The following is a 26,731-nucleotide window of genomic DNA, read 5'->3' as shown; positions in this document are numbered from 1 at the left end:
GATGACTGATAAACACAATAATTTTCAGTCTTCTTTCTTTCAACTGATTTCAAGTTAACTATGATCTACACCTAACTTTACAATCAGTGATCATCAGAAAAGGCCCACATTTCCTGTCTAAAGATGTTCAGATAAACTTTTTGGCAAGATTGTTGTCAAATCTTGTTTTCTATGTAAACCAAGACAAGGCTTCACAAACAAAGTAAACAAAGAGATTACTAAAAACAGGTCAATGAAAAGTAATAGCAGAGGGATTTAAGAACAGATTTCAGCTTTGCAGCTGACAAAATATAAACTCCATGTCTTACCAGTCATGTATAGATGATGATTGTAAGCTAGACAGTGTGCCATTTTAATATATCACCATGAAGGCAGGCTGCTGAGTCAAAAAATAAACAAGATCATAGTCCTAACCAGCTATCATACCAGAGAAAGCATATCATAAAGGAACTGAACACCTTTGGTTTACATAGTCCTAAAGATAGCTCCTTAGCAATTCAACTTGCTTTTCATTGCTAAACTTTCTTGTCCCAAGCACCTTAATAGCTCTTAATAAAACCAGCAACAGAATTGGCACTAGTAATTTTCAAGTGCTGAAAATATGATTGTAAACATATAGTCCCAAAAGAAACTAGCATTATCATTTACAAGCCCATTAAATGGCTGCAAATGCTTCTTCTGCTCAAATAAAACATTCAAAAGCAATCATTTATGTTCTTACAATAAAGACTGTAAAAATGATATCACTTTCCAAGATAAATCGAGAGCCCAGGTTCTTCTTTCCACTCTCTTAGCTGAGTACTCTATCCATAACAGTTACATTGTTGTGTGCTTGCTCTCTCTGGCCTCATGAATCTTACCTTTTTTTGCTATACAGTTGTTTAGGTTGAACAAAGATCACTTCTGCCTAGCACAGCTTACAGCCTGTGGCTTAGCAGACCTTTCTAAGCAGTTTAAATCCACTTTGGGGGCTAAAGGGAGTAGTTTTCCACTTCATGTATGAACTTTCTGATCAGGGTATTTTACAAAAAATGAGTTACATTACCCTATGAATAGGCTTAGAAAAATTAAAAGTGAGACCTACTGTAGTAGGAAATCAGTATTCCCTTTCTGTTAAGTATAGGCATGATTGCACTCAACTAAGTGCAGTCTTTCACAGCTTTGGAGCCTTTCCCCTTCAACTCCCACCTGCAGCAGTTCAGGCAAAAGCCAGCAGGACATTCCCACAGTGTACAGGCACCTAGGTAAACTCCAGACTGAAAGGTCTAAAATGCTTTATAGAACTACACATTCTGTTTGCTCTTCAGATCACTTTTTATTTAGGCACTTCCTTATTCCTGTTTCAGATGATGCTGAATATGCTGTTGAATTTCATCCACAAAAAACATTTCTGGCACGTTTATCCCAGCTGAATAAATGTCTTGCCCTTTGAATGGTACTCCACAAAAGTAAAGTAATAGTTGAGATCTCAGGCCTAGCCAAGTCAGGACTGCATCAAATAAGGGATAACTAGCCTAGTCCATAGAGGCGTGCTCACGTCAGCACATTGGACATTTATTGAAGTACAGTAATATCAGTGGTTTTGTGTTTGTTACTTGTTGCCAAGACAGACTGTAAGCTTTGTATATAGGGTCAAAAAGTTAGTTAGTTAGTCCTATGGCTGTTACCACATTAATCAGTAACCAGGCAATTTAACTACTCAATCTGACTACTACAAAGTATAAGTGCAAGGTGCACATCTGAAGTTAAGAGTCACTTCCTTGAACTATTTTAACAGCATCCAGATACAAAGATGTGGAATTTGCTGATCAGAGTACTCATTAATCATTTTAGTGATTGCAAACAGGGAGCAAAGACAAGCAATCCACCAAAGATTATTAACGTATGGTATAAGGAGGAAAAAACACTTTACATAAACTAACTCTTCCAATTCAATAAGCATTGTAGTGCTTCAATTTCAACTAGATTTCAGATTAAGTATAAAATCCGTGTTTAGTGAATATATAATTATAGAAAACTGCTCAAACGTATCCTACAAAAGTAAACCATGTAGTTTTGCATACTCTAATTAGTCACTCACAGAGTACATTATTTTCAGTCTGGATTTACTGAGACAGTGGTATAACCGCTTCTGCAGTAATCCTTTTACTAGTTGAACTATTGGGGGAATAATGAAAAGAAATATATAATCACACACACCCAAACAGCTATACTAGAAAAATAAATCCAAGTCTAACATCTTGCATTCTAAGGGCTTGAAAGCATTTAGGATGTGTCCAGTTTCATTGTCAATCACATTCTTTTGGTAGTTTGTTTCTCTCATACATAAGATAAAAACCAGAACTGTAAGTCAAGATGAAGTCACACACAAAAAAATACTTAATAAAAAAATAGCTAAAATAATTTTGAATGGAAAGTAACAGAACAAACCCGAAGTATGATTATTGAAAGGAAACTAGTAAGTGATGATAAACTTCATCTAGAATGAACTTTGATCTTACTATCAAAAGAACACTATAAATTTCTGTTATCTCTTTGCTTACCTTGCAAAAATACTCTTGCCTTCAGCACCATCTGGTACACTAAAGCCACACCAATTCAAAGCTCAAATGCCTTCAGTAATTAACTCTTTAAGTAACCTGATCTTCACTCGCCTTTATTATCTCGTTTTGAGACATACCATCTTTAATAATTAAGTACAGAATTATTGCCATAAAATCTCACATCATCTTGAAAGATCTTTTCAAACCAGACATAATCTTACTGCATTTATAGTGTTTGATCAAAGAAAGAAACCCTACACCCCTTTCCAAACTTGTGTGTGTTTGGGGTTTTTTTTCCCCCTGAACAAAGATAATATTGGCAATATAGTAGCCAGCACAGAGTTGTTAATATGTTTTTAAATAATCATGATCAGTTGAGAGAACTATTTAAGACCAATTATTAAAAGACTGAAGTTAGTTTTGAGGTCACTTCCTCTGACACAGAAGTTTTACAACTTCACAATCTCCCATAAAACTGTTGCAACACACACATGGATTAAGGAAGATTGACAAATTCACAAAGAAAGAACATATATAGTCTTTGGAATTTACTCTGCTGGTAAAGCTATTTACGGTTGGTAAATATTGTCTCTGAAATGTAAGGTAGCTTAAGAAAATTTAATTTTTAACTTTTTGCATTGAGTTAACTGAAAGTATACATCAACAAGCAGATTTGTAGTTATAGTTAAATAGCAACAACCATAAAGTAAAAGTCTGTGTGTACTGCAACTACACCTTGCTACACAAACAACCCAAACTTTAAAACAGAGATTTAAAAAGTTATTAGTCAGTTAAGTATACATGATTTCAAAGAGAAATATCAGAGCAGGTTTCCATGTTGGCTAATGTCTTGATGTCAAAATTGCTCTTATGCAATTCAACTTTTTACTAAGACTCTTCTTTAGTCCCAAAACTGTTTTGGTTGCAATTACAGTACATAACTAATAACAGCATTGGCTGAGAATGACTGTAAGTAACATGAGAAATTATTGAACTCATTTTGGCATTTTGTAAAAGCCTACAAACAGGAAAATATATTAGGGGGGAAGAGTAGAAAGTTTGATACTACTTGAATTTTTTTTTGGCAAAGTATGAGAACAGCTGTTTAAAAGTTTTTGATAAATTACAGTTATATGTTCTAAGTGAAATAAGAAATTACAATGTCTAATTAAAGTTTTTTAGTATTTAGCGTGTTATAATAAGGAAGTATCTTCTGGGCAAACAGTTTCCAAATAACCCTACAGGACACCAGAAAACTGAAGTACTAGCTTTTAAATTTCTCTCTTATTATAACAACCTTGGAAACAAAACATAAAGGGAGGGTTTTGATCCCAGTTATCTTAGCACATCTAAGACTCCATCTACACAAAGACAAATGAGACCACCCACTGGACCTAAATGTATACAGGTCGTAACATACCACCAGCACAAGACAGAAGTCTTTCACACTTAGATGTAGCTCATAATTCTATGACACCACCATACCAGTAACTGATGCCACCAAAAAAACCTCAAAACAGGGGAGTAAGCAGCCACACAAAATACAGTTTAATATTAAAAACGTTCATTTTAATCTAGATAAAATTATTAATTCATGAAAGACAAACTCATCTGAGAAAGTTACAATGTTTTATTTAACCAGCATTACATTTTAAAATATAAAAATGTGAAAAACAATACTTAACTAATTTATAGAGAATGGATATGAAACTAGCTAACTATTACGGACAAAATCCATTCCCTCCAAATTTTGAAGATACGGGTTACTGAAGGGGAAAATTCACCTTCCAAATGTTCATCACTGGGTTTTGTGTGTGTGTGTGTCTATATGGTTTGTCAGTGTTTGTTTTTTATTAATTCAAATAATGAGGATTTATTTCCTTGACAAAGCTCATCAGTTTCAAGAGATGGTTGGTCTTGCTTTGTCAACTTCAGAACTGGCAATCCAATTTGAAAATACAGTCTTCTACATCTGAAAACGTAGACAAGTTCAAGAATGCATCTCCTTAAAAAGCCAACAAACAGCACTATATTTCTATTGTTGAAATACAGAAAGTTTTTGAAAGACTAGAAAAAGATTAATTAAAAATGTGATTTGGCAGAGGTTTTTTCAACATTCATCACAGCACTAAAATGGGATGTAAAAGTTTTCATCCTAAAGAAGAGCAGCTTGCCAGAAAAAACATCGTATGATATAACACTATGAATAAAAAATAATTTTTTTGTTTTTTAAAGAACTGTCTTATTCTAGTATTCTCTGTGTATGGATAAACAAGGTACAGATTAGCACTTTGAGACATTTCAGAGTTCTGGCAGCCTTAATCTTACAAATAACCATTTTGGAATTTTCTTCTGCTACTCATTTAAATCTTTCATATGAAAGGAAAGTTGAGGCAATAGTATAACTCTGTTCTATACAACTGTCCTTACTACCTTGTATCCTTTTATGTTAATAATAGATTATGGATGAAACATTTGTTTACAAAAGTACAGAGAAAGTTGTTCAAATGACACTAAGAATATCAGGATATTTCCAACACCGTTACAAGCTTTCTTTTTAGGTTCCCTAACTCCCTATACATCTAAACCCTAAAATAGTAGTTTCTAAGTAAGAATTTTGAGGTTTATACAATGTTGCCTTTTTTTTTTTTTTTTTTGTTCCTTTTGTTTTAATTGCATGTTATTTCCTACATTTACAAGACAGAATACTACTAGAACAAGTCTGGAATGCACTGCAGCCTTTTATCTACCAATTTAAAGGGAACTGCTTTTGTAACTGAACCATATGTAAAGAACTCCATGCAACACTCATGACAGAGATGATCACAATCTGCTGCCAAAGGTCTTGTCTCAGCTCTCAGAAAAGCTGAAGAAGAATTTTACAGCTGACTCCTAGTTAGCCTTTGACTGTGACTCCACCTTTCAGATAGAAAAAAATGTATTACTTCATGTAAAACTATATTTTTCCTGGGATTGATCTTTTATTTTCATCACTCAAAAATCAAGCCCACTTAGATGTGAATCAGGGCACTAATTCTGAGCAATCTTCTCTTAATAGGAAAATAATCAATAATAATGTTATAGTGTTGTTATATACACAAACTCCATTAAGTTACACTACTCAGAGAGCCTATCAAGGAAAGACTGGTATCTTTGAAAGCCTGTGTAAAGGTGGTATTATGCAAGTGGCTTACAACAGTATCTGACCACCATCTCTTCCCCGGCTAGAATTGTAATTTCGCACATTATATATTCCAGCTCAAAAGAACATATGATGTAGAGGGAGTCTGTCTTCATCACCATTTCTGCATCAGAATATGGACAAAATTAAAGAAAATCTCACTTTCTTTTAAACTCCTGCCTTACAACATAGATCACGCAGAGTATGACCTTGAGTTTTTATGTAGTGGCAGGGACAGAAACAGGAGAAGGGACGGACTGCTGTGCTTCCCATTTATTTTCCCAGCTCCTACCATTTTTCTTTTTCCAAAGAGATGTAAGAGAATAAATAAAATAAATTTTAAAAAAGACCCCAACACCACCACCTAAAATTTAAAAGAAGTGATCTTTACATAAATGCTTGCAAATATTTTTTTAAATAGTTGCCTATATTATAGCAAATTTTTTATCTTTTCAAGTGCTAAATGCCTAAATGTAGAGTGAGTGGAAGTGAAGATGTTATTAGGCATTTCAGATATAAACTTGTTTTCCCTGTTCCAAAAAAGACCAGGTTGAAAACCACTAGTCTAATAGCACTTCAAGTGGTTTAAACAGTATTTATAAGGAAAGTAAAAGTAGCTTTTTGCAGAACTAAACTCTCTTTCCAAACGTATGTCCATACAAAGTTTTGTCTACTCACGTAACCCTCTCTGATTGCAGGGGTTTAACAAACATTTGGGCTAATTCTGATCATATTTTCACTAAAGGCAAAGAAAAAAATAATCTGTTCTAGAGACAGTGTAATCAAACACTTTATTTCTCTGCATGTGACAGGTAAACAGTTGGGCACATGGAGGCTGCTACATATGCTTGGAGCTGTGTGACATGAATGAAGAATAGTTGAGCCTGACATTGTTTGCCAGCTACAGAAGTAACATGAACAATTTCAGTGTTTGGGTCTTTATTTGACTTTCAATCACATTAGTGTGCAATGTAGTATAACTGGTTTTATTCAAGTTCTAAAATATTAGGTCAACTGGGATTAAAACCCACAAGTAGTTAAACAACAAAGATTTCTTTTGTTACAATGAAGCCAATACTACTGTGCGGTCACTGGCCCTTCATTTCCTCACTAAGTAATTCTCCAGTGTTATCGGAAACCCATGGAAGTTGTTTGCAGTTGTACCCATTTCCTATTTCACTGCAGTCAGTCTCCAAATCAGACACGCATACACACACAAAGACCCTACTTTAAAGGTTACAAACAGTGTAAAATGATAAAATCATGTGAAGCAGATGATTTGACCATGAGCTATTAGCATTTTATAACTTAAAGCTCTAATGATTACTAGAGACTAACAGACAGACAGTAAAAGCCGCAGACTCAGTGTTACCAAAATTTAAATCCTGCTGTTCGATAGAACAAACTTTTTATAATAAAATAGCATTGTACTTTGGGATTGCATATATAAAGATCTCTTTAAATCAGCACTTAATTTGAAGGTTGATGTTAACTTTGCAATGCATTTTTTGAGGTGTGGTATAATTTATGAAACAAAAACTGCCACAATCCTAAATTGCCACAGGATCAATTTAGCGTAACTACTTTCAAAAACTTGAGATAGTAAAAAAGAGCACAGAAAAAAGGAAGTAAGAGCAAAAGTTACGTCACATAATATTAAATCCTAGACAAATGCTTTTCTTCAGATTTAGTCACTCAAACTAGGAAATTCCAGACTCAAGACTGACACATCATCTTAACTGGACTGTCTTGCATGTGTGCATTAAGATGCACAGACTCAGGCCTCATTGGGAGCACAGGATACAGTATGTTCTGAAATTGGTAATTACTCAATGCTTCTGCTGGAATTACGTATGTAAGAAAGGCCTTATCTAAACAGCCTAACTCTTACACCACAGGATTACTAATTTCCTCAAAGGAATGTCTGTGTCATTCTCATGATAATACCCAAGTGCTTCATAAATATGAATGAATGTATCTTCACAACACTCCCAGTTAAATTGGGCAATTATTCCTATTTTACACCTGCAAAACTGAAGTACAAGGAAATTAACACTCAAAATTAATTTTGTCATTCTCCTGTCCAGGTTATGAACCCAAGTCTAGTTTTTGGAAGTATGCATCATTTTCATATCAAGTTGCATTAAAGGCATAGAAAGCTATAGCTTTGCTATCAGCATTTCTGCAAATCTGACTCAAAACTGTTATATGGAGCAATGTCAAGTAACTCCCTGCCTCATTTGCTATTATTGTTTTAAATTTCTGAAGTAAGATATGGTTTCTGGAGAAAGTGTTACTTGCTACCTAGCCCTAATTCTCTCCCCAAGCCAAATCTAGTCAGTACAATAAATGTAACAGAAGTCCTGGGGGAGTGGAAATAAGCATAGCAATTTGGCAAAAAGATCAAAAATTATTTCTTGCCTGAATAACACGCACAAGGTAATAAAAAAAGTACAATGGTCTTCCCTCACCCTATATGGATACCTGGTTAGGAGTCCAGTTCCTTGCTCAGTAATACTAAGGAGAACTGGAACTCATTTCACTATGCAAATGCAGTTTTTGCCATTCTAATGTGCATACTGCTGCTTACAAGGTAGTATAAGCTTCTTTCAGGCATATTAACTCAGCAATCGTTGAGATATTAATTATACAAAGGCTGTATCACTGAATAGCAGCCATATGGTAAAATCGTGGCATGGCAAAACTATTCCATCCACATGGAAACTGATACAGAGCCTAGGGGAATTCAGTGAGCTCCTTTTGTTTACAGCCTAATGGCTCTAGTTCTGCTGCAATTAAGGATGTTCTCCTTAGCTCTTAAATTTCCACATTTTACATATGACTTGTTGAGCCATTACTGTTGATGAGTTAAAGGTGAACACCTTTCTTTTCATTTCACTTTAAGTTTGCAATCCCATAATTTAAAGAATAAAAACATAAAAAATACAAAACATAGGAAACAATGATAGAAGAAGAATTTTGTTGACAATGTCACTCTGGGGAGCTGTAAGTACACATTTTAAATTGGGGATATAGTTTGCATACTACCCTTACAATTCTTACTGGGTACAACAAAAACTCTGTATTTAATGCATGTCCCACTCTCCTGTCTCAGACAGAAAGAAATTATTTGTTTTGATTGAAAGCTCTTAGTAAAATGAACACAACTCTCTCTTGAATTGGCACTAACAGATCCATTTCTAAATGGTTAATCCAATATAGATTAGAAATTATATAATCATAATTCATAAACAGCTCATAAATGTACACATATACAATGGTATTATCAGCTATTATTAGTAGATGGCTTACTAAGTACCTGTTCCACTGTCTCTAAGAATTACTGTAATCTTACTATCAATTGTCATGCTTCCGACATTCCTACTCAAAAGCAATAAAGCTAATTAAGGTATTATAATATCAAAGAATCAAAGACGGAAAATAATATAAATTTGTCCACTCAATATGATTGTGTTCATGTAAAATAAAAATATTCAGTAATTTAACTCAAACAATAAAATATTCGATTGTATTTTGTAAATACTACCACAGAGTTTACATCAGTGATATGTAAAACTTTCCAGTCCTACAACTAGATTGGAGTTGAATTACTGACTTTTAAGTGAAACACCTCACTACTTGTTCCCTAAAGCATCCATTTTTTGTCCATTTCATTGCTTTCGCAGCCAAAACATATCCAAATGCATCCAAATGCTAGGAAACTAGCAACTACAAGTACTTTGATAATTAAGTTTCAAAGTCTCTGACCTTGTTACAAGGTAATTACAAAATCTAAAAAGAAAAATATCCAAATAACTCACAAGCAAATAAACTGCACCCACAAGAAATAGTGAGATATTACTAAACTACTTTCTACTATACATCCGAGAAAAAACATTGTACATTGCAAGCTCCAAAGCACAAAACCCAGAACTTGTTTACTGTTATATAATCCTTTGCTTTACATGAGTGTTGCTAAAAGTGCAAATATTTTCTGATTCTCAGTGCAATAGCTCTAGGGTTAAATGGTGAGATTAACCCAGGACCTGTGTTCTGAATAGCTATCAAATTCTACCAACTCCACTCCTTCTATTTAAATGTATTAAAATGCCTTGGAACTCTACTGTTTTGTCAATTACTTCTGTATTTAATCACAAGCTATTTTCAAGAAGTTAAGCAGATATAAAGTAGTTACAATAACTTACATATGTGTTTACAGTCGTGTTCAGGTTGAGCATGAAAGTTGTATAATTAGTCTTTGCTCTAATTCTTTCCTGCAAATAATACTATGATAACTATTTTTATCCCACCTGGACGGTACAGCAGGTGTTTTTCATTACATGGAAACTTCAAAACTAAGGAAAATGATATTTCGTTTCCTTTAATGAAAGACCAGGTATATCTGAAAAGATTACAAAATATCCTGTGATGTACTCTGTTATATATCCTGCTCCAAAAACTGAAAGCATTTCTGCATGCAAAGAAAAAAAACCTAGCAATGTTTCTCTAACTAAGCTGCATTTTATAATTATTTAAAATAAGATGGTTTTAAGTGTCAATGAAGGGGATACTCAGAAACTGATCACTGTAAGAAGCACACAGATACTACTTCAGCTAGTAGCACTTCTGAGAAACAGATCAGTCAATCAATAGTTCTTATCACAAAAAAATCTCTCCTTTCTGTGAGAGATGAATTATATCCTACATAGGTCCATGTCAGTCGGTTTCACCATCTAAAAATTCAGGATTATTCCACAAAGACACTGACATCTTAGTTTGGAGTCTGTGAAATTACAGAAATGAATTAGCTACTCCCAGAGAACAGAAAGCAGTACTTTACTTGACATAGGTTACATGTAGGTTATTGCTATTTAGAATCGGTATTTCTATTATGTGTGGGAGTTCTAGCCATGGACCATGATAACCATAGTGTTAAAATCTATAAAGAGACAGAAAAAGATGGATCCTTGACCTTAAGAGAAGACAATAACATATTATCAGCTGAAACGTATTTTTAAGTAACCACATATTTTAAGAATCCCGACACTAGCCTTTCCTAAACTCGGACTGAATGCCATTACAGTCCTCAAATCGCCTTTGGGGCTGCACAGCAGCCCAAAGTAACAAACACTTAACTCTTGCTATGTCACTTTCAGTGTTACAATGGGATACAGTTAAAAACCCTATTCATGTCTCAGCCCTATCTCCCCTTTGGCTGGAAGGTAAACCTAGGACCCTCTGAAGGTTTCTCTGACAAATACCTCACAGTTCGATAGCCTCACAAGGTCCAACAAGGGTAACATACCTGCATAAGCAAACGAGACAGGATTTGATCTCACTAATTCTAGTCAAATGTACTCTTCAGCTGAGCCCTATTTTAAGTGAGGGAGATAAAATACACTGTGTTGTAACTACAATAATAACTAGTGCCTTTTAAATTGATTTTTCAACTCCTTAACATCCCAATCCTAGTGAAAGCGTTTTCACCCCAAATAAGATCTATTCACGTTAAACATATTTGATTTCTAATAGACAGAAGAGAGACTTAGAAGTCATGAACCTAGTAACCCCAGTCAAAACTCATCTTGATCACTAACTTACTGTCTACTGCAGACTGACAGTTTCAAACTGAACACGTACAGGAGAAACAAGACAGCCCATCAGGCTGCATGAAATCCAGTGCCCTATATAATAGGAAGACAATATACATGAACTAGCTATTTAATATCCACTGAAGTTATGTGAGGGCACTCCAGGAACACAACAGAAACCAGCCAAAGAATTTTCCCTTCTCTTCTCCTCTGCCCACCCCTTCTCCTCCCCTCCTCTCTATGTTTATTATGGCTATCTAGCATTACTATTTTAACAGTAATAGACATCAGTAAGTCTACATATTCCTGTGATTTTAACTATATTTAGAAAATATTTCTGCTGCTGAATGTAAATCAGACGGAAATTCTTTTCTTCTCAGTGTTTGTATTCTGAAATATAATTATTTCCATTTTTTTTTTCCCCGTTTTAACACAAAGTTGAGGAATCTGGACTCATTGTTTGCTTCTACAGTATGCATGCTACAATAAAGGCAGGTAAGAAACTCTCCTCACAGAAAATCTTTATTAGCTTTCTATTAAGTGTTCCGTATCACTTCACCATCTAGTATGTTGAGCTCCCTCAAGCTCCTTTTCTCACATAAATGAGATCAGCAGTAAACTATTGACATAGAAAACTACAAACTGTCTAAAGACAAGTCACAACCTCCTGCTGCCCTAAATTTTCTATCCATTAAATAGAAATAAAGATGTTTCTTCATCTCAAAACTTAGGTAAGGGAGGCATGCAAGCGTCTTTTTTAAAATAAAGTTTGGAAAATGCTGCATAATGACACAGAAGGCAGAGAGGAGTTGGAAAGGACCGGAAAAAAGAGAAAATGAGGTACAGAAAAAATAAGGAAACAGCAACCAAAAATAGTTGGCCAATTACACAGTAAAGATGAAATGAACGTAGAGTTTATATTCACTTGTAATTTGAGCACTGCAGTCACTCAATTCTTTCTACCCAACTCACAAGCAATTTTACTCCCATTTTTATCAATAGCACTGATTGAAATGACAAGAAATATCAAAGTGCCAGGCAAACAGTACTTTTCAAAACCAGAAAGGGTGAGGAAGTAGATAGAAGAGCAGAATATTTTTCCTTTTGCATCATGTGTAAGCAGAGAAAGACAAACAGAAGCAAAGCACACACACATGCACAGAGTTTCTGCATTCACTTTAAAAGACTCTGTGGTTGAATTATTCTTGTTTTACTTCTTAGGCAGCCTTTGTTCTAAAACCAAAGCTTCTGTAAATACAGTATTTAGATACAGGCTATAACTATGCTAAAGATCTTCTGTTGCTACAGCTATTTCATACGTCCCTCTTGGCAATGTCTTCACAAGCAGATGCAGCACATGCTGACAAAGAAGTTATTGTCAGAAATAACCCAAATAACATACCTGTGTTTGCACTCAGAGCTTTGCTGACACAGCAATTACAGCTGATAACAGCATGCAAGTCTTTCATACCCTGAGCTGAAACAACTATGAAACAGAATGAAGGCCATAGTGTCAACCCCAGCCTTCAAAACACTTTTCAGCCAATTTTTGCTCCTTTATCCCCTGAAATTCCCTCCACAAACGAGCAAGAGCTAAATGAATAGAGCTTCTATTACTCCCTTCTACTTACTGGGTTTGTTACAGATTAAAGTCACTCTCTACACCTCTACAGCACCTCTAGTCTAAAAATCTCTGGATTATGAGAAGAAATTTATGTCTGAGTGAATCAGAAGCATCTCCTGTAATCTGTACTGTGAAATAGTAACTAAATGCAACACATGAAAAGCTAAGCTGCGCCCAGCCCAGCAAAGTATTATTTAATTAAAACCAAACCCTTCTTTATCATTAGGAAAGATCTGTGGAAAAAACATCCAGTATATGTACTATTTTCTCTACATTCATTCAGAAGCAAGGGATGTTAGGCAACCTTCACATTGTTTTCAAAATCACTGTGTAGCTTTAAATATTTTATTTGTTTCCCATCTCTCTGCCCTACACCCATTTCAGTATTTGTAATTTACAGTTACTAAAAGGTCACTTGTTTCTTGTATTTGTACTTTCCTGTTAAAACCTCAGTATGCTTTTTCTGAAGCTTTCCAAACAACCACTGAACTCAGGCTCTTTCTTTTCATTACATGTCAACCACATAACCTGCAAATTATCTTTTAGATTTTGTATTTCTTACAACAGCAACAGCTGCTTGCAAAGATAGTCCCTTTTTCCTGCAGGACAAGCAAGTTTGCAGTTAATAAAATGGCTTGCACTGCTTAGACTAACACTACCCAGAAAAAAAAGTATCTGACAAAAAAAACCTATGCATGAAAATTGGAAGACTGAGACTGCTAAAACCAGCTTGGATTAAACTAAGCTAAAATATGTATTTTTACTGTATACTTACTGCACTACGAAAGCAAATGGGCATTGACCACTCTAGAATGGGGTTACTCTGAAGTAAACCTTCCCAAAACGTGCATGATGTGGATGTCAAGTACTTTGAACCAACTCCTTCACTCTCAAATCCTCTTCTACTTGTTTGTGTAACTTACTAATATTGACATAGCCCAAGATACCAGCTTAACTCTAACTACATGGTTACAATGTTAAACCAAAGATCTTGATTTTGCCTGGTTTATGTATTTATGCAAATATGTCGATTCACTCATATGTAAAATAAAACACTGTATTGTACTTACCAGTTTTGGGGTTTATTGAAAAGAATCCCTGTGGATTTCCACTTGTAATCTTGTAGGTTAATTTTTCACTTGAGCTAGAATCTGGATCAAATGCCTCAATCTGAATGACGGATACATCTTTAGGTGAGTTTTCCATGACCTCTGGGTAATAAACCGGTTCTGTGGTCTGAGGAGCATTGTCATTAACATCCCCAACTTCTATGTAGATTTCAATGAAAGATGATAAGGGCACAACACCTTGGTCAGTTGCATAAACAGTTAACCAGTAATGTGAAGTAGTCTCACGATCCAGTCGATCTGCAGTCTCAATAATACCTATTTAATAGGAAAAAAGATAAATAGAAAATGCTCAATAAACATGCAGAACTGTGAAAAAATAGAGTAAGCAACAAGCTTAAATATATAAAAATTAATAAAAGTTCGAAATAACTGACATTGACTCTATAGTCTCTGTTAATATACCCAGACAAACATATTGAGACTAACCTAAAGCCACAAAAAATAATATTACTGCAACAGTTTTCAGCAATTATGCATTACAGATATTAAAACAATATATTACTTACTTTCCTTTCCAACATCCTTTGAGATTTATCAGCTCAATTAGCACTACTCATAAAAGCTATTTTGCCTAAAAGATTAAATATAAAGAGTAATTCACAGCCTTTTGGGACTTGAATGACCCTCTTTACTCATCACTGATTATAGTGAATTTTATACCATATTAAACTATCTGATTTAGATGCCAAACTCTTGAACTGTTTACCATTATGCATATTAATGAGCAGCTACTTAAATGTGAAATATTCTTATCTATGTGCCCAAATGAATTCTTTAACTGAATTTTCTTAATGTGCTTATTTGGGTTGACACACAAATTTCACAGAAAAGAAAAAAAAAGTTATACCTGAGGCTAACCTTTGTAGCATTAAGACCAACCCACGGCTGCCATTACTCGGGCAATGGAAAGCAGCACTTAGGTCAATTTTACACACATAAAATGGATTACCATTTAAGGAACAGCTACACAATTCACAAACTTAATCAAAATCTGCCTGCTGAGTCTACAGAAGCTTGTCTGAGCCAGAACTAAATAAAGAATGAGGGACTCAAGTTTTTATCCACTGTGAAGGAAATACAGATCTATTTTTATAAGCAGCTTACTCTACAGGTACAGTCATAATATGCATGTGTCAAAAGGGTACGTGATGTGGTGCAACCTACATGATGGGGGATGAATATTAAACGGATTCACAGAGCCATGGTACAGTAAAACTTTGCACTTTCATTTTCCTGATCCAATCGCTCTTACGGGTTGTCTGATTTGAGATGTTTTCTAAATAGAACTTAAAACGAACCTGATACGTGTCAGGGTGAGGCACAGAGCAAGCTCTTGAAAACATTTCTGTGGAAATCTTGATGGGCTTTGTCATGGCTCTTATTGTTTGTTCTAGTGACACACACCAGTCCTAATCGGGATTGGAGCCGAGAGGAGTCAAACTATCACCATGACAGCCAGTTTTGGACTCTGGATACAGCCACATGATGTGACTATGCGTAATGTAGTCTCCTGAGCTCATTTACTCCACATAACCTATTATATACCATCAGTAAGATAAGACCTCAATAAAACTATGCCACTGTGCTTTTACTGGAGTTCTTCAGGAAAGGAATTAACTCTTAAGTATCACTTCCTTCACATGCTCCAGACACTTTTTTTAAAGCATTATACCAGCTGAGCAAAGTGAGATAAATATTAAGAAATTACTCATTTATTCATTACTTTCTTTGCCTTGTGTGAAGCTGCATAAGGGTCTGATGATGGTCATTTGAAATTTTAAGATATCAATAAGATCACTTCAGAAGGGCTGGAGGGGGGTAGCATCTAATGCTTAGACCTGCAAAATACCCATATATAGCATTTCAAGCAACACAGCATTTCAGAACTACCACCAGATGTCAGTGTGCAAACTGGTTTTATATAGTGTCAAAGGCTTCACAACTGGGATAAAAAGGAGGAGCACTGCAATTTGAAAATATACATGCATTACATACATTCTATAAAAGTTTTCTTGAAAGCAAACTGGTGGCTTTATAATTTTTCTTTTTTTTTGAGAGGAACATCATCAAAACCTAACGTAAGATGTTAATTTTACGGATATTGGCATTTGACAGTTCCAGTCTCTTCACCTCAGCATTTTGTTTGATGGCAGTCACTGGATTTATGCTGTGGTTACCTACACAGTTTCTGACTGTTAATGTACATAAAATTGCTCTTAAAAATGGATACACAGCCATGAGCAACCAGTTACCTGGATTCTATTTTTGTAACTCATGTTACACCTTTTGCACCTCTCTACTTCAGCCAGGAGACTTGCTTGGGAGTAAATAAATTTGTTAATTACTGTGGCCTCACTTCTAAACCTAAATGATGGATATGGCATGCAAGCACTTTATCATAAGTCTGGGTAGACGCCATGTATGCCTTGGAAAATTTTGCAAAGCCTTTATGTCCTACCAAACACAAGACTAGACTGTATTAATATTCCCTTTTAGCAAGGCTTCCAGCAATGCTCTCTGTTACTTGGAATTCGTGCAAAACACAGTGGGCAGGCTCATGCTGAACTGAGCAACCATTATCATTTTACACCTGTCCTGCTTTCTTAACAGTAGCTACATCAGAAGTAGCAGATTAATTTTAAGATAGCCTTGGATGATTTTAAAGAAACATAAAGAGACTCTTGTGGTAATGGAGCTCTCCTCTCACAATCGGCTCACCCAGCATTTACAAATTCTACCACCTTAGTTATCAAAGCCTACCTCAAGGAAAAAGAAGACTGAACCTATTTTGCTTTTGTGGACTATCAGTTCTTAAAGTATCCATTCTCTTAAGTCACATACTTCACAAGGGACAAAGGGAAAGATAATACCACACCAAAAAACCAGTAACAACAGTATCTCAAAAAGAAATATGTAAAAAGGTTACAAGGATAGTGACTAACAGTACGACACAGCACACATGTGCAACTTTATTTTTTGGTTAATGTTAAATTAGATCTGCATATATGATGTTATTTCTGTACACTTAACACTGACTTCTGCAGAAATGTTCAATGAAAGGCTTGTAATCTGTCTGATCATTTGACCACTGAACATGTCATGTAACACAGACATTTAGCCAACAGGGTAGCTCTGGTTTTCAGAATGTCTCTGATTTCCTACAGGGTCACACACACTCTAAGCGTGCACTGGTCAAAGTAACATGAAATCTCATTCACTATTTTTCCATTTTTCTTATGTGTCTCACCTAACAGATCCTGAATTGTTGGGTGAACATTTTTTCTGTATATGTTATTTATAATTCCAAACTGAAATAGAAAGCACCTAGGAAAACGATTTTATGATCAGTGAGATATACAAAAATGTCTATGTAATTGTCTAACACTAATCAACAGATTAATTCCTGAATGAACATTTCCTAGAATGAACATTTCCTAGAGGCATAAAGGGTACTAAAAAATAACCTCCATGTACCCCTCTTACGGTTTAAAATAGATGAAATAGGCAGGTACACATGCAAGTTGGAAAACAGAAAAGACAGTCATCATGCATAAGTGGATCACTTTGACAATATTAAAAATGAAGACTCAAAATAACATTCCTATGGTACAAAAGTCATGCAGAAGGGGACAGGAAGACAGGGAGCAAAAACTTCCCTTCACCCCCTCGCACACTGAGGGGGGTGGAGGAGTGGGCACCACACTGGAGTGGCACCATCACTCAAGGCTGCAGGCATCACAAGAGAAGGGATGAAGGGATGACTGGTGTATTAATATGACTCAGCTTTCTACCTGTTGTTTCTACCCAACAATAAGATGGAACAGATACTGATTCGGTGAAGCTCTGACTACCACAACCTGAATTTCTTCTGGTTTTGGATCAGCACTTATGTCACTAAGCACAATCAACACTAAACGCACACAACTACATGGAGTACTTGGTTTTTTTCCCCGCTTTTAACATCAGTGTATAATCTGACCTTAAATCAGTAATTACAAAACACCATCCTTTTTTCATTACTCTAGCTGAAATTGCTCCTGCTTCTGCAAGTTTAACACTGAACCTTTCCTGATTTTGCCTAAGAGAACACTAATAGCCTAATCTTCAATTTCTGTGCAACAATAATGAATACAAATGCATGTAAACTTCAGTAGTCTATTGTACTAAAAAACACAAGCCCAAAGCAAAATTTAACTAAGACAACTTTTTTTTTTTTTTTTTTTTTTAACAAAGATAACAATAGGTCTCCTACCAAATCACAGGTCTAGAACCAGTCCTTAAGGTATCATTGGCTGCTGTGCCAACTTTCTGCTTTTGCAAACGTTGACTACAGTGGCCTATTTTACATATTAGGGCAGCATAATACTGTATGCTGTCTGAAAGTCAGCACTTGCAGAGTTCATAAATTCACTGACTTCTAGTTCTAGTGGTTCTCAAGACAGCAGAAGAAAAATGATGGTAAGTCACGTATCAAAGAGAAGTAATAAAACAATCTAAGTAAGAGTTTATTTGTTTTAATCTCACAATCAGCTAGATCCATTAAGCATCAGTAAGATGTTGATCTGTATCATTAGTTTCAACAGAGTATTTTGGCTCCTAGAAAGTATTTTCACTTTTTTTCTTCAAGTGGTACAAAGCACATTTAGGGAATACAGCTTAAGTGCTTCTATTATATCTTCAATGCTGTAAAAGCTCCATCTCTGCTCTAACTCTTCTCCCATTCACAGGAAAATCTTTAATCAGCAAATTTCCAATCCATTCTCTACACTGAGGGAATTTGGTAATTTTAACTTTTACAAACCATTTGCTTTTTATGTAGCAAGACAAGTGAAGAAATCTTCCACAGAGCACCACTAAAGAATCTTTAGCATGTATGGTAATTCCAAAGACTTGTAAATATTATTGTTCAAAAAAATACGGTGAAGTGAGGATTCCAAAAACATTTTTCACTTGGCTGGATATGTAATCTTGAAGCCTTTCAGGTGGACAGGATAAAAAGAAATTCATATCCAGTCACTAACCACCAGAGGGGAGTACAAAAGTGCTCTGATGAAACATTTCTCAGTCATCTGCAAGAGGACATCAGAGCTGATTTTACAGTATTCATATGTCTGAAATTTTAGACTAGATATTGTTTCCACTTGATGCAATAGGACTTCTCTATCAATTTCCTTAAAAGAAGGCAAAAGTCTTAAGTGAATGCTACAGAATAGAATTTGGACAGAATTTAATGTGGAGGAACAGGCTGGCTTATAAATACAGCAAGTGAGGAAAAATCAAAACGCTAACCCCACTCTTGACAAGAATCAACATTAAAATTTAAATCCCACAACCCAAGTCACTACAACCACAGTCACTTTTAAAACAAAAATAAACATATAAATCCACTTCAAATCTGACAGTCTTACAAATGCCAATTCTATCTAATTAACAAATGCTCAAACTATAATACTCCCAATTCTCAGGGATGATCCTCCTTAAGCGTGATTATCCATAAGAACTCTCATTAACAATATTAATGATTCTGTAATGGAAATCAAAACCTGCAATCATTTCTCAGCAAAGCATGAAAATGCAGTTTAGCAGAATTTGCCCTGGGAGTGACGTTTGAAACAAACTAAGAGAAATCTCTGGCCTGGAACATGATGCTTGAAATCTGATTACAAACTTAATTAATCTAAATTCTAATAAGCTGAGCAAATAAAAAGCTTCTTCAGCTGCTTTAAAAGCCATCTCTGGGGGAAAAAAAGGCAATTTTAAGAATTGCATGAACAAAGGTTTTGATCAAGTATGACCTTCAGTGAACAACCAATCCAAATCAAAGTTTTAAAAGTGGATTAAGCCTGTTAAAAACGGAGGCATGCTGTCCCTCAATGGCACTAGTCTGCCAACACACCAAACACAGAATGAAACTTTGTCTTGAATTCTAAACAAAGTAAATTGAATTGAATTCAATTCAAACAAACTTGAATTCTAAAGTCACTGCAGTGTAAACTATCCTAAGGTCTGCACAACCATTTGAACTAAAAGCAAAATTGGGGGAAATGCTCAGCACATATTACAGTTTACTACTAGAATCTCTGCTACCTCTAGATAGGCTGTATATATTTTCCAGAAAGTTATTAATTAGCTTTTTATGTGGACAAGAACCCAAAGAACTCCAACTCCCAGAATTTTACAGTTTTTCTGACCAAAATTCTGCTTTACATTTTGTGGAACTTTGCTTAGTTTTTGTTAAAACAAATAGTCACATCAGCCTCGTTGATTAGTGGTTTGGTTGTTTTGGTTTTTAAGTAAAATCTTACTAAGTATAATACCATCATACTTTGGCTTCTAGTGTTAAGCAATTCAGAACAGACATTCTTCAGGTTGTTACTAAAATCTCCACACTTGCACAGCCAGAATAGGCCAGAAAAACACAAACATTTTACAAAGCTGGTACTTTCCACTTTTAATTTAACTTTTGATTCCGCCCAGGTCATCTTATTTAAAATAGCATCTGTTTTAACCCATACTTTACTTTTTTGGTGTAAGTTAGTGACAGTGCAGTTCTTCAACACTATCCAGACTGAACACAGATGACTTCCTTGGCAGACTTCTTGTTCCTATTTGTCTCTTGTTATAGGTTCTGTTGTTGCCTTTCCTGCAATACACCTCTCTCTCAGATTATTACCTGCCATGACATGATAAGCATTTTCCCAAGCTGTAGAAATACAGAGGCTATAGTGGAGCTGACAGGATTAAACAAAAACCAAAAACCAACCAACCAACCAAAACCAACAAAAAAAAAAAAAAAAAAAAACAAAACAGGAAAAAACATCTGGCATAGGAGAAGACACAGTGCTTGTCTGCTTCTCAGCAGTCCCCAGAGGCCTCAGATAGGAACACATCCATACACTTTCATCCTCCCTTTCTCCTTGAGTAACTTCTAGAGGCACAGTCAAATCAGGACAGTTGGCAAATGCAATCCTGTATGTTATGCATGGGTTTTTTTTCTCCACTTTATGCTCCCTGTCAGAGAGTAAGAGAAAGCAAGGTGACTTGAAAAAAAGGCGTATTTATTAATAGTTATGGCACCCACCTGTACAAGATAAACCAGACCACAGCAGACTGGAGTGCCCTATTTACAAACACTACACCCCTCTGTAGTACTCAGTATAAATTGTGATTTTGTTACTAATTGGGACTAGCGTCATAGCTCAGATTCTTTTCACTTTTAGAGCAATTAAAAAATAATAATCATCTAGCCAATTTATGTGCAATTCTGTTAACTTCTTTCTGTAACTTCTGGTCACCACTGTAGTCTGACATTAGGAAATGCCTTGAAGCAGCAGCCAAGTACAGCCACAACCCTACATACCATAGAGAGTTCTATAAAGTGAAGGTTTTGAAACACGAAACCTGTTGAACTCCCAAGAAAAAAAATTCTCTTTCCCTGAGGCTGCTGTGCTACTCTAACTCAGACCTCTACCAAGCACCAGTGTATAAGGGACAACTGAGCCTTAAGCCTACAGTTCTTCTAAAATAGCATCCAATGTTAATGTCAACAAAATTTAGTATTTCTGATCAGTCAAGTAATAACCACTTGGTAAAACCAAAACAAACAAAGGCAGCACAATATCACACCAGCCTTTACACAGACCAACTATCTTTAAGCACTGAGGATTTAGAGTACATCCTACCACAGAGACAAGGAACTATTCAGCACTTAAAAATGTCAGTTGAAAAGACCAAAATCTCCATCCTGTGAGCTACTCCTTGAAACAATCTCCTTCTAAAGAGGAATGGAATGAGATTCCTTTTGCAGAAGTGAAATGTCAGCTCATCCACTCTATAAACAGGGCAGAATGCCAAGAGAGGCACTGCACTCTAACTCTTGAAATACTAAAGACCTGTGGCAGGCAGTGTGAACTTTTTAAAAGTATATACAATCTCTCTTTTAAGAGAAATAATATTTTTGATAAATAAACTGAGCTGGAAAAGTGCAGGCCTTCCTTACTTGTATCACATATGCACTTTGAACAGGAAGCATTACGTGTTTATGCCACCCAGAGAAATATGATTTGCTCTTCAACTCCATAGCAATTTAAAGCTTATCACTGACAACTACTCACATATCAGACTTCTTGCATCTGAAGATTCACACAGACTAAACTGTACTGTTTCAGAATATAAATAATCCTTGGTTGCAGCCCTGAAGGAGAGCAGAAAGTTTTAGCAACTATTGCTTGCCTTTGAATCACTCATGAACAAGATGTGTTTGCTGCTCTTCTCTCTCCTCTTCTCCAGGAGCATTAATTAGGCACAGCTAGAAAGACCGTAACCTAGCAACAAACCATTGGTACTGCATTTTGCATAACTCGTGAAGAATTCAGATTACTTGTTTGCAAACATGTCTGAGGAATATGAATGTGCATAACTAATAATTCAATCTAGTTTGAAATAGTTTAATTGTTTCTTTTCAACCACTCAATTCTTCTATTTTGCCTGAATAAAGCTGAATCTTAAATTAACACATTCTGATTTTTTAAAATAATTTGGTGGCTTTACCTTTTACATGCATCTTAGTTAACTGTACCCCACAAACACACAACCAACCTTGAAAAATTCTGCAACAAGTTATGTTTGCAGGCTACAGAGTTAAGATTTTCACAGGCACCCCAAAAGTCCTTAGATAATATCATCTAACATCTGTCATCAATATAAACATTCCTTCCAATAGTTATAGCTTGTCACATTCAGATTTTACATATTTAGTTCTTTAGATATTTAGTAAGTTTCTATACAGTGGTCTTAATCCACTTTTTTATATATAACATTTCTTCTTATACTGAAGAAAGGCAATGAAAAAACTCAAAACTGTAATTTCTGCTTCAGAGAACACGCAGAAAAATTTCTCTCAGGAGAAGCTAGGAAAAAAATACTGCATATAAGCTGAAACATATTGGATTTACAAGTCCTTTGTCAGCATTTATAAAGGGAGATTCTCAGAAAATTGAATGAAATTTTATTTATAGCTCTTTGAAATAGAAAGCTGTATACATTTCAAGTTATGTCTTGTGTACTACCAGCTAAGAAATACTGCTTAGATGGGATTGTTAAATGGAAAGCAACTCTTGTTGCTGTTTCAAGGACAATTTGCTCATTTTTTAACAAATCAAGGCTTAGAAAGTTTCAAGGAACTTATCACTAGCAATATCGGCAAGCTGATGGAGCTCTAGTGAATTTGCACAAGTTCTTTAACTGGTAAATGCCATTTCACTGTGCAGCTGCAAGATGTTCAAACACGTCAAGTCCACCACTGTGTGCTTTCTTTCCAGGGACTACTTATTGCAAGTTCTGGGAGGTAGAAGGGGAAGGATATTACTGCAGAGCATATGTGGTCTCTAGAGCACACAGAACCATCAACAGAGTATAGAAACCATCGTCATCATAACAGATTTGAGATTTTAACTGAACCAAACTGAACAAAGTAAAAGCTCAATCATAATAAAATGATGACCTGTTTTATATCTCAAATTTAACTGTACAGAACTGTCTAGATGTAACGAAATATATAGCCAAATCCAGTTTTGTACCAATACCTCAAGTAAATCCGATACAAGTTTTCAAAAACTCCCAAATTCCATTAAATAACCTACCGTACTTGAAATTAAACAATTTCTGCATATGACACTAATGGAACAACTGAGATAGTAGTTGGTGAAACAATCAGACGTTATCATGACCAGTCAAACCTCACAGACTCACTTTTGTAAATGCATAGAAATTACCAATGCATTCATAGTAAAACACTTCTCTGGGGACAAAACTTGGCATCCAGAGAGCCCCAGCATGTGGTCAAATCCAGACCTTGACATAAAACTTAAAAACACAGAACAGTTTATGCTTCACTTCTGTGCTATGAACAGACAGCAGTAATTTGAATTGTGTTCAAGATGAGGGAGAGAAAGGGTCACTATTGATCTCTGCTACATGCAGGTTATAAGCACGGTAGATACAGAGAGATTTGAAGAAATACAGAATGTTCAACAGTTAAGAGTGGCTATTACTTCAATAAGCATCTACAGACAGTATGAAGACCTAGAAACAAAGATGTGCATAGTTAAAGCTCTGCATCAAACACGAACTATATTTTAAAACATTGAGAAAACAGGTTTTGCACATCTTACTTAAATGCATAAAGTAGAACAAAACACAGGGCAGAAGAATAGTAAATAATTAGACTCAGTAACATTTTGACTTCTAATTCCTGCCACACTGCTTTCTGCACATTTGTACAAAACCAAGTCAAATGAATGGAGAAAACAGTGTTTAGACCATTTATAAAAGAAAAGAAGTACTGAAAACACATTCTTAAAATTTTCCACAGAAAAGATTATGCCCAGAAATTATGATTCAGTACTAGCTAGTCTGCGCTAAAAGTAATAAATCTGCTAAAGTCCACAAAGATTGTGAACTTCCTTTCAGGAAGTTGGGGGTGGCAAGGGGGAATTTTCGCAATTAGAAGATCCCCGATGGGGCTGCCTTATAACTCAGCTGATTACTTCCAGTTCAGAAGATCTTTTGGGACAATGGCAGACAGCTCCCATTGTCAGCCTCATTTACTGTTATTTTAATAGCTCCAGCTTATTTCTGTCAGCTAGGCTGCTTGTATGTCAAGCTTTCGGACAGGCAATATAATTGCTATACAGAGGAACAGTACCATGTTGCGAAAGCTCGATACGGAGAGACATAAAAACCCCCTGATGAGTACACATTAGGGAAATGAAATGTTAACTCCCACGCCAATAGGAAAAATTATTGTAATACAACCACATACGATCTAAGTTTCTTTGAAGAGAGAGCAAGTAAAGCAAGCTTTGCTGTTAACATGAGCAGTCATTCATGATTTGAGAGAAAGCATGCTGAAAAAACATGACCAGACTACTATATCAGCATTACAGCACATTTATAAAATATTAGTGAAAGCAGAACAAATTGCCAGCAGATTCTGGGCCAAGCATGTGAGCTCTCAGTACCCACAGAAGCAGCTCCTCTTACTGTGTTACGTGAGCAAGGTTTGCAGGATCTCACACCAATTACTACCTCAGTCATGCATCCCCTTATTCAGGACAGATTTTCGTCTTCAGGTAAAGACACAACTCGCTTCTACATCCCAAGAAATACAATTACACAGCATCATAAAACTATGTTTAAGCAAAATACTTTGGGATAATATTGTTACACTGTTTAGTTACCTTTAAATCCTGCTCTCATACTACAGTTTCATGACCAACAGAGAATTTCTACTGAAATGTAGGTAATTCAGAAACAAGTGAAGGGTTCTACAGGTCTACTGTTTGTTTACTTAGAATGTCAAAGACAAAGAAGGAAATGTATTTAATCAAATTTTGTATGTGTACTTGCATGTGCGTAAGAAATGCAAATGATGAATTTCTATCTTCTTTGTTAAGAATTTCTTATGTACACACACAAATAAATGCTCTTTAGAACTCTGGCTTCACCCTGCAAAATCCCTCACTGTCAGTCTTCCTAGTACTAAGGAACTGTTGACAATGTGAGTGGTTATATTACCACTCTAATAATTTAACTGGGAAATGGGGAGCCTCTGAAGGGGAAATTCCTCTGCAAATGGCCCCAGGAATTTCAAAACTAACTGGAGTTGACAGATTAACCTAGGTCCCCCTTAGGCAGAAGAAGAGGCTACAAGGAAAATAATGAGACGCATGGGAAGCCAATTATGCACAAGAGAAACACATTTAATTGTACAGAAACTGGTTTGTTGATCCAGAAGGGTCTAGCTGTTCAGACCTCTCCAAACTATTAAAATACCTGGACAGTTCTGCAACAAGTATACTCACTTTCTGTCTGTAAATCTCAAGTTTAATGACCATCTTAAATAAACTTGTTCCATGTATCCCAAGAATCTTTTTCCTGCATACACAGCATTTCTCTCAGAATCCCTTTTTCATTGCAATTTGAACAACTGCAGCCTACCTCATATTACTTCTGAAAAATAAACTTCGAAGGCCAAACAAGTCCAACAGAGGAGTTCTACTCTTGAGTAAGAAGCAGTTACAGCTGTGCTCCATAGCAACACTGGCTCACGACTCATCCACATGCAAAAAATTGCCATTTAGCATGTGCACGTTATTCTGATTTGTGTTTTGGACTGCTGCAATTTTGCTTCAAACTTTCAGTCTCCAGACTATTTTCAGTTGCAGAAACTGCTGGCTAACAATGACAGTTCCCAGACCAGAGCTGAGCAAGAAAAGATACTGATACCTATCAAAAGGCAGGTAGCATGTTGAGAAATACTGAAAATCAGGCTATTACTGCTGTTCACATTACTATACCATGGCACTTAATTACTGCCAACAGAAACACTGCTCCAAGCAGGTTTATGTGTACAGAGAAGAGCTGGTGTACCTGTGGGCATGCGAGTGCTAGGAGAACAAAGCAATCAACGAAGTCATGAGATTAAAACATCTGGGATCCAGTGGCATCAAAAGACATTTTCATCCTTGTTCCGACAGATTTATTAACCTACAAAGTATCCATTTATTTATTCAGACTTTATTTCTACTCATGTATCCAGAGGAGATTCCACACTGATCAGTACTTGTTATATCAATTATTTTTTTTATTTTTATTTGCCT

At 35.7% G+C, this 26,731-nt stretch overlaps 1 protein-coding gene across 10 annotated transcripts in view; it reads right to left on the bottom strand.

Moving 5' to 3' along the window:
• Positions 1-26,731, bottom strand: part of FAT1 (FAT atypical cadherin 1) — a 115,105-nt gene that overhangs the window by 62,073 nt on the left and 26,301 nt on the right. For 9 of the 10 annotated variants that reach the window (XR_012623090.1, XM_074822686.1, XM_074822689.1 and 6 more), the window contains exon 3: positions 14,010-14,324. Coding sequence is in view for 9 of the 10 variants with exons in the window: in XM_074822686.1 (XP_074678787.1) it covers positions 14,010-14,324 (315 nt within the window). In the remaining variant the exon portion in view is untranslated. Of the gene's footprint in view, positions 1-4,155; positions 4,516-14,009; positions 14,325-26,731 lie in introns of those variants that run through there. The other variant, XM_074822692.1, reaches the window with a different exon arrangement.

This window comes from Strix aluco, chromosome 4 (assembly GCF_031877795.1).
Source record: "Strix aluco isolate bStrAlu1 chromosome 4, bStrAlu1.hap1, whole genome shotgun sequence".
Taxonomy (NCBI): domain Eukaryota; kingdom Metazoa; phylum Chordata; class Aves; order Strigiformes; family Strigidae; genus Strix; species Strix aluco.
This window is presented reverse-complemented; position numbering and strand designations above follow the sequence as displayed.